A 13,042-nucleotide genomic window follows, 5' to 3' on the forward strand; every position below is an offset into this window, starting at 1 on the left:
CAAATAAATAAATCTTAAAAAAAAAAAAATGAAGATGTCTAATAAAATGATAAAAGACATTTGCTTGGAAATACTCTGCAGAGTTAAAATTCATAATACTTAATAAATAATAAATGTTATATGCTAATCAGACCTTAGGTCTGAGGAGGAAATTGTTACCTTAAAATTCCTACTTTCATTTTTCTTGTGTGCATTTTAATTTTCAGCTCGAAGACGCGATGTCCATTTGTCAAAAGAACAGGAGAGCCGCCTCCCCTCTCACTGGCTGAAAAGTAAAGGGGCCCACACCACCATGGCAGATGCCCTCTGGCGCCTTCGGGATTTGATGCTCCGAGACACCCTCAACATTCGCCAAGCGTACAATCTAGAAAACCTTTAATCACATCAATTACGTTTCTTTTATAGAAGCATAAAGAGTTTTGTGGAACAGTAGCCATTTTAGTTACTGGGGGTGGGGGGGAGGAACAAAGGATGGTAATTTTTATTGCATTTTACTGTACATCACAAGGCCATTTTTATATAAGGACACTTTTAATAAGCTATTTCAATTTGTTTTTGTTATATTAAGTTGACTTTATCAAATACACAGAGATTTTTTTGCATATGTTTCCTTCGTTTAAAACCAGTTTCATAATTGGTTGTATATGTAGACTTGGAGTTTTATCTTTTTACTTGTTGCCATGGAACTGAAACCATCAAAGGTTTTGTCTTGGCTTGGGATTTTGGTTTTTGGTTTTTGGTTTTGTTTTTTTATAAAAGAACAAACAAAATGAAAAAAAATATACACACACAGACGCGCACGCGCACGAGAGTTTACAGATTAGTTTAAGTTGACAATTAAATGTGAAGTTGGTCCTAGTTTACATCTTACAGAGGGGAGTGCACTGGTGTCTGCTTCATGTACCTGAGTATCTTGAGCCACTTCAGCAAAAGCTGTTTTTTACAGGTGAAGTGAAAAGTTGTTATTTCAGGTTACAGGTGTTTGGCAGACCTGGCACATTTGCTCTGTTAACTCAGAGACTTGCTCCAGAAATCTGAAGTCAGTGCTGTGCATCCTTCTGAAGCTGGTGCGTCTCTCAGACACCTGGAGGGGGGCGGAGAGCACAGTTTCTTGTGCTGTTAGTCATCTATGGTGTCAGGTATTTTTGCAGAACATGTGCACAACCCTGAATTACCTTTAGTCTTGGCAGGTAAGTTTAAGGGTACTTTCGATCTATTTATATTGAATTCACAATTTATGCCTATACTTGTTGGATGATTTAAAATTTTAAATCTCTTACATTGAAAAAGATTGAAGTTCACCTTGAAGAAAGCATCGAGGTGTGCATAGAGGTGATTGATTTTTTAAACCTAACACCCAACCTAACATAGGGAAGGGAGTGCATAACCAGATATGAGCTGTGTCAGAAGCATAATTGTAAAAAGGGTAGACTGTCTACATATGCAAGTATGTTTTCGTATCTATTTCCTCACCAGATGTGGCATTTTTTTTTTCCTTCTAAGTCTCAGCGTTGTAATTCTCAACCAGAAATTTAAGGCTTTCTAAAATGTTTTTTAAATTTAATTTGTGCTTTTGAATTTCAGGAGAAAGTAATTATAATCTAAGAAAATACTCACTTAAAAAGATCATTATGGATCCCAAACACTTGGGGTTGACCCTTTCTCTTTCATATGAGCCTCGAATGAACATCTGGAGGCAGAGTATGATGCACAGACAGGTAGAAAAGCATCACACCTGGATTCCACTCGGTTTTTGAAACCTGTTTTTTTGTAACAAGATTGTTGCCATTTTGGTGGAGCTTCCCTTGCTGTTTGTAAATTGAGAGAGTGACTCTCAAGGGATACTTTTTTCTTTTAATCTGGTATGAATCAATAGCTGGATATTTAATTGCCATTCTTTCTAAATCATGGGGACAAAAGTGTGTAAAATGGAAACAAGTCTCCTGTATTCTAGATACTTTAAATACAGGAGGCCTTTGTAACTTAATTGCCTATAGTCAACCACTGGATCTCAGTTTGCATCAAGTATTTTAAATAATTCTGAATTTTAAAAAATATATTGCAGTAGTATGTCATTACCTTATTGTTAAACTGAATCAGATAAAGAAATCTTCAGTTCCTAGTTATTTGGGCCATTGAATCATCATGGACTGTATAATACAATCAGATTATTTTATTTCTAGACATTCTTGAATTACACCAAAGAACCTGAAATCTAATTTTGGTTAAGTTATTTATTTATTTCATGCACCCATTTTATTTCCCTTTTTAAGGTCTGGATGAGACTTCTTTGGGAAGCTTCTAAAAACTTCTTTGGGCTAGGTGGGGCATTAGAAGCCAGGGCACTCCTCCTCCGGGCTCCTTCCCAGTGTCTAGAGGTGCTGTAGAAACCATAGATCCAGCCAGGGGCTTCCCTAAGGCAGTGCAGAGCCGGGCCAGGGGGCCAGTAGGCAGGCCCTAATTAAGTTTAAAAAAAAAAAAAATCTATGTATTTATTTTAGAATCATGTCTTTCTGTATATTAACTTGGAGAATATCAGTTAATATTTAGGATATAAGATTTGAGGTCAGCCATTTTCCAAAAAAGATAAGCCAAAAAAAATTGTTTTTAATGTCCTGACTTAAGAAAGTACAAGTGAACTATATACATCTTTTTTTTCCCCCATGAGTTTTAGGAACTAGTGATATGGCTTAGAAAGTTTAATGGCCTAAATGTTTTCAAAATGTAAGTTCATGTGGAAAAGAATTTTATTTGGGAGAAAACCTATAGGTTTAAAATAGTATGTCAGCCAACTGATTTAAAAGGCCTTTGAACTGCTTTGTTTTTGAACCCACCCTTGTCTTCCTATGAGGAAGAACTGAAAGGGGACACTTCTTTGTGTGAAATCTCAAACTGGTGTTGTTGACTTCTGAGCTTGAACATTTTCAGACCTAATTCAAACTTGGTTTATTCTAATTTCTGTATCAAAGGAGGTTTAAGTGGTAACTAGTCTTATAACATGTATGTATCATATGTTTGTTCATTTAAAGCTTTTTAATCCGAATAAAAATGGAGTTTGCAAAGTGATTTGGATTAACCAGGTTTGGTTGTTCTGTTTAAGCTTGTGTCAGATGTTAGGTTCAAGCAGAGTTAATTCCTGCAAGCCTTGATTCTATGCTGACAGGGATATATAGCTGCCAATTTAAAGGAACAAAGCTCCTCAGGTGGAGGCAAAAATCAGTGAGCAGACCCTGGTTCGGGGCCCAGGCTGCGTTAGCACAGGCTGAATGCAGTCACACTGCAGCTGGACATGCCCCACGAGAAGCCTCTCAGGCAGGCAGTCAGGGAATTCCTAACATGTCCTCATCGTGGGCAGAAATACGGTTGAAGTTAAAATTGTAGAGTTACTGATGGTGGAAGGTAAGGAAAGCGTGTCTTGTATCATAAAGCCGTGTAAGCCCTTTCAGACAGCTGTCTGTGGCCGGAAGAGACCAGTGGCCCAGGTATGTCTTCAACATGCTTATAAGCTCTTAAAAACATGACCACACTTTTAATAGAAGTGTTGGTAAAATCAACCAACTGTTTTCCTCTAATATCACTTTGCAAATCCCTGTGGCTCTGTACCCCTAAGTGTTCGGGGCTGTACTGCCCTCTGTGCTCACGAGCATACTTTGAATAATCACTGATGAATAGTTGAACATTCCCACTGAACACTGTGAGCAAACAAATACTGCTGAGTGTTACTCTGTTCCTTTTTTGTTTGCAAGTGTGCTAGATCAGCTGAATGAAAGTTCAGAACTGAACAAATGAATAGACTTCTATCCCCAGAATAGATGGCGGCATTGATATCTTGTGGGTTGCACAAAAATGTGACAAGAAATTCCAAATTTAATGCACATGTGTAAAGAGTACGAACTGACACTGTACTGCTTTTCTAGGAGAGAATTGCTTTGAAAAACACCATGGCCCAAATGTGGGGTAACTTGCTGTGAAAAATTCAGACTTAAAAAAGGAGATCAATGTGTTTAAGTTTTAACAGCTGAGATGTAGGCAAGACTTCCAGAATAGAGGGCAACCCTCTTGGGTCCCCTCCCTCCCCGGGAGCTTTGTACTGTCACTTTGCTATCACTCAATAAACCATGCTTTGCTGCAAAAAAAATTAAAAAATAAAAAGACTTCCAGAATAGGACTGTTAGACGGATCAAAATAGTAGCCCTCATTTATTGAGAATTTACTGTGTACCTAAGTAACTTTCCCTATCAATTCATTTGATAAAGTGAAGCTCCAAAGCCCACATTCTTTACCCAACACCATAGTGGAAGTAAATTTCAAGCAATAAATGCTAATTCAATTTTTGTCATTCTAGAAGTACAGTTTTTAAAATACATGTTATTAAATGTTTTGCCTTGCAGTTTACACTAGGAGGCACTGCAGTTCTGTAATCAGCATATAAGAGCATTGCTCTTTACATTATTAAAGTTCCCTTAATAGTTCCTGTATTTAGTAAGTCAGGTAGAGTCATATTCTGTACTAGGAGGGTTAAAATTTGTTTTGAGGCGAAGTTAAAAAGATTTCACCTCAGTTAACAAAGGTTAGTTTTTACTCTCTAGCATCCAAACTAATGTGCTCTGAAAGTATCTTCAATTTAATGCAGTAATTGCTTTGCCAGTCTCCTTGCCTTGAAGTGAGACATTTCTTCAAAGTTTTGTTGTCCTTCAGTAAATGAGCACTCTGATACATATTTTTTTTAAAAAAAGAAGAAAACTCTTAAGGAAGGTTAAACATGAATTTGTAGCTGGTGATTCTCTCTGGGGTGCAGACAGGAAGGTGGGCCAGGGAGGGACCCACAGCAGACACAGAAGTTAGCTGACGGTTTTATTAGTATTTATAACTTTCCTTTGAAAAAGGTGTGTAAGTTACATAGTCTCTGTATATAATATCAATACTAAACTAAAACTGGGGTGGGGGAAACATGGAATAAGGCTATATAACTGGGAGAATCCTACCACAATTTAATTCCTTATGCTGCAGTCTAACCACTAAAATGCCTATGAGGTTAGGTTCACCAGGAACTCTCTAGTTCACACAAGTGCACAGGAAAACCTCCTTCCTCTCCCTGGTCTTCACACTCAAGCCATCTCTGAGCCATGACTCTCAGCTGGTGCAGGTAGCGCTTGAAGGAGATCTGAGTAGTCAGTGGCTCGCTATTTATACTGAATTGGTTCTAAGATCAGTGAACTAGCTTAAATTAGAAAAAACCCTAGAAAAACTTGGAACATATGTTTGTGGCAGAGATCTTTTAACTTGAGAATACCCTGTGGCCTTAAGCATCTGCTTCTGTATATTGATGAGCAATTGTTAGAAAGCGTTTTGAACTTAGCCTTCTTTAATAGAGAGATGTTCTTGATTAAATAGATGTTGGATGTAGTTACCAAGCATGGATTAAAAGAAAAAAAAAATGGATAAAGCCTTTGTTTTTTCTATCAGCTGACCCAAACTTATTGTGGGTCAAATTACAAAATCTCTCTGAACCTCTTAGCTGAAGTCTGTGGTTGTTTTATGGTTTTGCTTTTCAGTGTGAAGGTTCGTTTTCTTAGGGAAGAAGCAGTGTCTTTATCTTTAGCAGCTGGATGAAAGCACATCTTCATCACAGACGGGTGTGAAGCCTGTCCCCTCTGGAGTCCTCGTGGAGGTCCAGCCCTTGTATGTTAGTAGGGACAGGCAAAGGAAGGGGTTATTTCTGATCACAAGAGCACCTGACTGGGGTAACGTGTGGTCAGGAATTCCCACCACCCTCGCAAAATGGTGACAGACTGGTAGCTGGCAGAAATGTAATCTGCATAATTATCCTGGTTTAAATAATCTTGTAATAGAGATCTTACTTTTACATCCATGATTAAATCTGAATTCTGAGAAAAGGAAATTAAGGTTATCAATTTGTTGCCTGAAACAAAAGACTTCACAAACAATTCAGACTGTACTAAAAAAGCATCCTGCTTGATCCTTGAATTGTTTAAGAAATATTTCATGGAATAGATTCAGTGGGCAGGTGTTTCAGGAGGAAATAGTTTTTCCGTAAGTGCTGTCCAACAGTGACTTGGGAAGTATTGAAGCAGACAGGAAAACTATAAAAATTCTTTGTAAAGGCAGTTCGGAATAAGAACAAGAGATCTGAAAAGTACATTTTCAAAGGAGTTGAAATCAGTAGTGAAATTTCATATTCACTTTATTGACGGCTGAAGTTCAGTCTCTGATGCATTTTCCAGCCTTCTCTGATACTGTCGTTCTGAGGCTTTTCTACGGTAGACATCATCTGTGTCAAATAAGAATTTTACTTAGACTTTGAAGAAACAGGAATTAAAGGTACTCAGATCGGACTAATTTAACCAACAGTCTAGGTCTGTCAGCTATTTCTGAATCCCATTTTTAACAACGCCAAAATAAACTTCATTTAAAACAAAACTTGGGGGCGCCTGGGTGGCTCAGTTGTTAAGTGTCTGCCTTCAGCTCAGGTCATGATCCCAGAGTCCTGGGATCGAGCCCCGCATCGGGCTCCCTGCTCACCGGGGAGCCTGCTTCTCCCTCTCCCACTCTGCCTGCTTGTGTTCCCTCTCTCCTGTCTCTCTCTCTGTCAAATAAATAAATAAAATCTTTTAAAAAATAAGAAAAAATAAAAACTTGGGGGCGCCTGGGTGGCTCAGTTGGTTAAGCGGCTGCCTTTGGCTCAGGTCATGATCCCAGGGTACTGGGATCGAGTCCCACATCCTGCTCCTTGCTCAGTGGGGAGCCTGCTTCTCCCTCTGCCTGCCGCTCCCCCTGCTTGTGCTCTCTCTCTCTGACAAATAAATAAAATCTTTAAAAATAACTAATTAAATGAGGACTATGATAATGCAGTTCTGGACTTCAATAGCATGGTAAGAGTCCGCATCTTCAAAGATAGGATCATGTCCTAGCACACCTCTTAGCAATGTTTTAAGACTTTCCTTACTTCCTTCCCTGCCCCCCCAAATGTCTATTTTCTCTGAAATCATCTTTTTTTTTTTAAGATTTTTTTATTTATTCATTCCAGACACAGAGATACAGAGAGAGAGAGCGAGAACATGAGTAGGGGGAGAAGCAGAGGGAGGGGGAGAAGCAGGCCCCCCCGCCAAGCAGGGAGCCCGATGCAGGGCTCGATCCCAGGACCTTGGGATCATGATCTGAGCTGAAGGCAGATGCTTAACCATCTGAGCCACCCAGGTGCCCCGCTCTGAAATCATCCTTAAGTGAAGTGCCTCAAAGGCACTTCTTGCCCTTAGGCTCTCCGCAGCTCCCTCACCCACACCCAGGAACTCAGAGTGGGGAGGTGAGGTCAGTTGCCTTGGTCTCCGCTGCTGTTTTTCCACACAGCTGATTCTGTACCCTCTTCCTGTGCGGCATTTGCCATTTGCCACAGTCTTCTCTGCATGGGCACCTGCTCTCTATTCCCCTTCAATCACTGAAAACACGGGCATCTAGCTCAGGCTCCTTGACCTGTCCTATACCATCTTCCCAGGCAACATCACCTACCATACGGATGAAGCGCTAGCCCCCTTCACCTCCTTGACTTCTCCAGTCAACTTCTGCCATCTACTTGCAGTGCTCTCTGAAATAATAAATTCATCCTGCTCTGACCACAACCTCTACTACCTTTCTAGTCATTCTGTCCTTGGACCTCTGTTAACTTCTTCCTCAGGCACTTGGCCCCTGAATACCGCCTCAGCCCCATCTTGTTCTGTCTTCCTGCTCAAACCAGCTGCAATTCCCTCCTATCAACATCAACTTCTTGACACACCTTCAAAACCCCAACTACAGATTCATCCAATTGCCCTCCTCCATCCCTCCACTCTGCTTTGCACTGTGGGGCCAACTAATGCATTTAACTGGGCCCACTGTGATGCCTAACAATCCTGTTTCCTCAGTCATAACCCTGATCCTTCTTCACTTACCCCCAGATGGCCATGAACTTTGGTCACACAGATCAGTCATCAACAAAGGACTATTCCAGCTAACTTTCAAGGGCTACTCCTATGGCCCTGCTCTCCTACCCAATCTCTCCTACCTTCCAAAGAACTAGTTATCTGCGGCTTCTCTCCACTACCTTTTTCTGACCAGCATCTTTGTATCTTCAAGTCTCTGGTGGGGAGGAGGGCTGACCTCCCATTCGCATAGTCAGACTTCCTGGACCTCCCGTCTTCTGTGATAAACCCTCCTGGTTTCCCTCCTTGCCTCTCTAGTCACTCCCAATCACCCTTATAATGTTGGGATTTGACACTGACTTTTATCACAATCTGCTTTCAAATGACCCACAAACCCAGATCCATGGCCCAGATCTGCCTCCTGAGCTTCAGATCTGTATAACCCATCTCTGCCTTAGCATGTCCAAAACAGAGTTCAGACTATCCTGCCAGTGTCCCCCTAACTGTCCTACCAGAAGTCTCCACTCCTCATCTCCTGAGTCCACTCAATCCCCAGGCCCTGTCAGTACCACCTCCCAGGTGTCTCTCAACTCCAGTCACCTCTTGGCATCCCGTCTGTCCCCATCCAACCAGGCTACCGTCTCAGACCTGAACAACCACACAGTCTAAGTATTCTTGCCTCCTCTCCACAAGAAGCCATTCCCCTCATGTGTTAATCCACTGCCAATTAAAACCCTTCAATCCTTTGGGTACATTCTTGGTTCTCCAGTCCTTCTGTGGCCCTGCCCAGGCACATTTCTAACCACTTCATCCCTCCCTCTGCTCACCTGCAGTCCCTCCAACACAGTAAACATCCACACCATAGCCCCATGTCTGCTTTTACCACTAGCATGAGACACTTTCAACTCAGCACTAACATTCCCCTCATCGGACTGACCTACTCAATCTTCAGGTCCCACCTGACATGGTAACTCCTGGATGCCTTCCCTGTACCATCTGATCCAACTGAGGTACCCCCACCCAAGACTACCATTGCCCCCCCCCACACACGCACACACAGACACACTTCACTGCACTGATCACACTTAACAGTAACTGTCTTTATGTTGGGTCTCTGCCATTAGAGCTCTTTTGGAGTGGGGGGGCTCTCTGCCTTGTTCATTATATACTCTCATGGCTGCTCATTAAATACTGATGAATGGATAAACAAAAGGACTAAATATCTTTGGAAAACACTAATGTAACAATGTTTTTAAAATAAAGGTGGGTGGAGGGCGCCTGGGTGGCTCAGTCACTGGGTGGCTCAGTCAGTTAAGCGTCTTCAGCTCAGGTCATGATCCCGGAGTCCTGGGATCGAGCCCCGCATCGGGTTCCCTGTTTGGTGGGGAGCCTGCTTCTCCCTCTGCCTTTCCCCCTTCTTGTGTTCCCTCTCTCAAATAAATAAAATCTTTAAAAAACAAAATAAGAGTTGGCGGGCGCCTGGCTGGCTCAGTCAGTGGAGCATGCAACTCTTGATCACAGGGTTGTGGGTTTGAGCCCCATGTTGAGTGTAGAGATTATTTAAAAATAAAGTCTTTTTAAAAGAAATTTTTTAAAATAAGGGTTGGCAATTCACAAGTAATACATGTTTCTAGAGAGGGATAAAGCAGAAAGGACCTAGGGGGTGGGAAAGTCTTTCCAGAAGGGGAACTGGCCTTTCCAGAGCTAGTGCTCCACAAAGCAGGGCCAGGCATTCTTTCCACTGCTGGGCCCTGGTGCTGGGGGCTCTGCCCGGCAAAGACAGTGGTAATTAGGCCAGGCAGACCGGCTCCTTCCGGGGTTTGGACTGAAGAATCCAGAAGAGGGCTGGCCAATTAGCAGGAGTTTCCGTGAATCTTCAGGATCCACTCCCACAGCTCACGGTGCTGTGAGCAAGTCTGTTCCTTAGGACCAAACGTCACCAGCCCGCAGGGGTGAGGGGCAGGCTTGCGAGGAGAGCGGCCAGCGTGGAGTCACGTGCTCTCCCCTGAGAGTGCAGGGAAGACCTCAAGGTTGGACGCCAATGTGCCTTTGTCGCCCCGCTTACAAGAGGGCCGGGCCGCGAACGGAACCGTACTTGCCCTTCTGACCACGGTAAAGGCAGCTCAGCGCTCTGAGTGAAATGAGCGGTCTGCAACCTAAGACTGTCCCCCCAGAAAAACGGGTCCCTAGCCGCCTCCTGCCTTCCTGAAATGAGACGGACGCTGCTGCACCCCCACTTACAGAAGGTCTCCTGGCCCACACGCAGTTTAATCATGATCCACTCCATCGTTCCTCCCAGGACAAAAAAAAAGGGCAGGAACCTGTAGACGCCGAATCGCTGCTTCCCGGGCACCCGCTGCAGGATCCGCTTCACCTGGGCCCTGGAAAACATGCCCAACTCAGGTCGTGGAGAGGGGTACGGCGGAACCGGGAGCGACGGGAGCGCCCAGCTACAGACGAGTCCGAAGGCCTAGTGGCCGTGCTGCCCCGGCCCTGCTGTAGCCAGGCGGGGGCTGAGCTGAAGGAGCCGAGCGCTGAGCTGAAGGAGCCGAGCGCGGAGCCCCCGACCCACAACCTGAGCGACTCCACCAATCAGAGTGCCGTGGGGCGCGCGGATCCGCCAATCCGAATGTGGCGGAGCGCGCGTGCTCCGTGAGGTCGAGCCCGGCCGGAGGGAGCAGGCGCAGGCGCCTCGGCTCTGGAGGCGGGGCGGCACGGGAGGGCGGGGCCTCGCACGTGGCGTCGACCCGGCCCCGCCCCGGCCTCCTCTTTGCAAGCCAGCGCTTGGAATTGGCGGCGGCACCCCCTACTCTGCCACCGCCATCTTTTCTCTTAAAGTCCTGCTAGAAGTGATGATCCTCTCTGATGGACTAAAGGTGTACCGCACTTTAAAATGCAATTATGCAATGCTTTGCATTTATTTCGGGGTCGTGACTGATGACTAGAATTCTAAAAATAACAATTTGATATGCATTCTTGAAAGCTGAACTTTATCACAACAAAAGTCCAAGCAATCGCCTTGTGACAAACCACCCTGATATTAATAAAAGCTATCCTGTATGGGGCACTTACCGTTATGCAGGTTATACCGTTACTTTTAGGTCCTTTTTATGCATCACCTCCTTATTCACAATAATCACAGAAGAGCAGAGCGGCTCAAGAGCATGGGCTTTGTCAAACCACAAAATGGGGGCCTTTCTTTGATGCTGTGAGGATTTAGAGGGATACACTTAACACAGTGCTCGGAGCATAGTAACTGATCAATTACCATTAGCTAAAATGGGATGATGATGGTGGTGATGGTGATTTATTGGGAGCCAGCTCTTTACATGTATTCTAGAACCTAGGGACACTCCCCTCTATTTACATCATCCCCTTTCATGGATGGGAAACTGAGAAGTTAAGATTGGTTGTACCTTACGCAGGTGACCCCTTTTAACTCGGAGAAGGACGACCGGGCGGTGCGCTGCAGAGTGGTGGGCCCGGAACCAGGCACCTGCCTGGTTCTGACCTCAGCGAGTTCCTGTGCTTGCTGTAAAGGACTGTCACTCATTACCTAAGGCTAAAAAAACAACGGGGGCCTATCTTTGAGAAAGGAGACAACTATTACACAATCTAGGAACATCAAACGAAAACTTAAAGTCAATAAAAAAGTTTGGTGATGTGAACACAAAATATACAAAAATAGGCTAGAGAAGAGAAAGAGAGCAAGCATTGTCCCTGGCAAGGGTCACAGAGTCGAGCTGAGAGCAGCAGGCCCAGAGCTGCTTCCTGGATCACCCGCCTTCTCCTGGGGCCTACCCTACCCAGCTCCGTGCACACTGGCTTGGAGCTCACTCCAGTTTCTCTTGGTGGCTCTGGGAGCCTTTCACCGCGGGGCACCCATCTCCCGCCCTGAGGAGGCTTACTTGTAGACAGGTCTCCAACGCCCTCCTAGCTCAGTTTTGGGCTCCCATGGGCCTACCCTTCCGCCTCTATCCCGCCCCAGCTCCTGGCCCACCGTATGTAGGTTCTCAGCCAAGGTGCAGTGGATATTCAAATGGAGGAGCACCCCAAGGAAACAGTGTCCAGCTGGCCAGCTCCCACCGACAGGGCACACCGGTGCTAAATTGGCCTCCTCAGAGCCTAGCGCACGGCCCGGTACGCATGCGGACTCAGGAAACAGATCTGCGTAGAAGAAACACAGGTGGCGAGCGGTTGCAAGCAGGAATGCAGAATTTCGATGGAAAGTCTGGAGACATTGCCAGAAGAGACCACGGCATCTCAAGGGGGACCCTGTGCGGGAAAACGGAGAGTGGGGTCGGTGAGGCCATTTGCTGAGATCAGAACCAGGCAGGTGCTGTGATTCCGGGCCCACCACTCTGCAGCGCACCGCCCGGTCTTCCTTCTCCGAGTTAAAAGGGGTCACCTGCGTAAGGTACAGGGAGGGGCAAGGAAGGGCCGCTTCGGCGGGCGTCGGCGGCGCTGCGGGTCCCGGGGTCTCACCGGCGTGGGGCTGGCACCGGGCGGCGCGAGGTAGGGGCTCTTTATTCGCTAGAGTGAAACGGGCCGGCCTCTGGTCTGCGGGGAACAGGACCCCCGGCGCAGGACTGGCGGGGAGCGGCGGCGGAGCTGAGGTCAGGAGGACGCGGCGGGGGCGGTGGCGGGGGGGAGGGATGGGGAAGGGGCAGGGGCAGGAGGACCCGGGAGCGGAGGGGGAGACAGAGGACCCGGGGGGGGGGGGGGCGGGGGGGGGGGGGCCCGCCGCGCTCCGGCCCTCCCCTCCCCGCGCCCCGGCCGTCCATAGCCTCAAGGAGACGGCCGTTCTTAGGCCCTCCGACCTCCCGGGAGCGGGGCCGGAGGAGCGGCCATCGCCGCCGCGGCGACCGAAGGGGGGCGCAGAGTCCTTCTCGGCCTCGCGGAGACGGGGGAGGGGGCCCGGGAGTCCGCCCCGCCCCGCCCCGTCCCGGGACCTCCCGCCCCCCCCCCCCGCCCCGGGCTGCCGGGCGCGCCCATTGGCCGGCCGGACTCCGCGCGCCGTGCCCATTGGCCGGCCGCCGTGAGGAGCACGCGGCCACCGTGGCGGGCGCGCAGTCGGAGGGCGGCGGACTGGCCGACGGGCAGAGGGCTGCGCGGGCGGCGCGCGG

The 13,042-nt window shown here is 46.6% G+C and overlaps 2 protein-coding genes across 11 annotated transcripts in view; one reads left to right on the plus strand and one right to left on the minus strand.

Annotated features, from left to right (window-relative positions):
• PBRM1 (polybromo 1) overlaps positions 1–431 on the plus strand; it is a 113,410-nt gene extending 112,979 nt beyond the window's left edge. For 8 of the 10 annotated variants that reach the window (XM_034996794.1, XM_034996797.1, XM_034996798.1 and 5 more), the window contains one exon: positions 207–379. In XM_034996794.1, the coding sequence (XP_034852685.1) occupies positions 207–379 (173 nt within the window). Of the gene's footprint in view, positions 1–206 lie in introns of all 10 variants that reach the window. The other 2 variants (XM_034996792.1, XM_034996793.1) reach the window with 1 other exon arrangement.
• Positions 432–5,467: 5,036 nt separating this feature from the next.
• Positions 5,468–10,495, minus strand: SMIM4 (small integral membrane protein 4). The gene is made up of 2 exons (XM_034996806.1): positions 10,158–10,495; positions 5,468–6,292 (listed from the first exon to the last, which is right to left on the minus strand). Exons 1-2 carry the CDS (start codon positions 10,306–10,308, stop codon positions 6,201–6,203), a joined length of 243 nt encoding a protein of 80 aa, XP_034852697.1. The 5' UTR covers positions 10,309–10,495; the 3' UTR covers positions 5,468–6,200.
• Between the last annotated feature and the right edge of the window lie 2,547 nt (positions 10,496–13,042).

The sequence above is a fragment of the Mirounga leonina genome, unplaced genomic scaffold, assembly GCF_011800145.1.
Source record: "Mirounga leonina isolate KUSES-001 unplaced genomic scaffold, KU_Mleo_1.0 Mir_94, whole genome shotgun sequence".
Lineage (NCBI taxonomy): Eukaryota > Metazoa > Chordata > Mammalia > Carnivora > Phocidae > Mirounga > Mirounga leonina.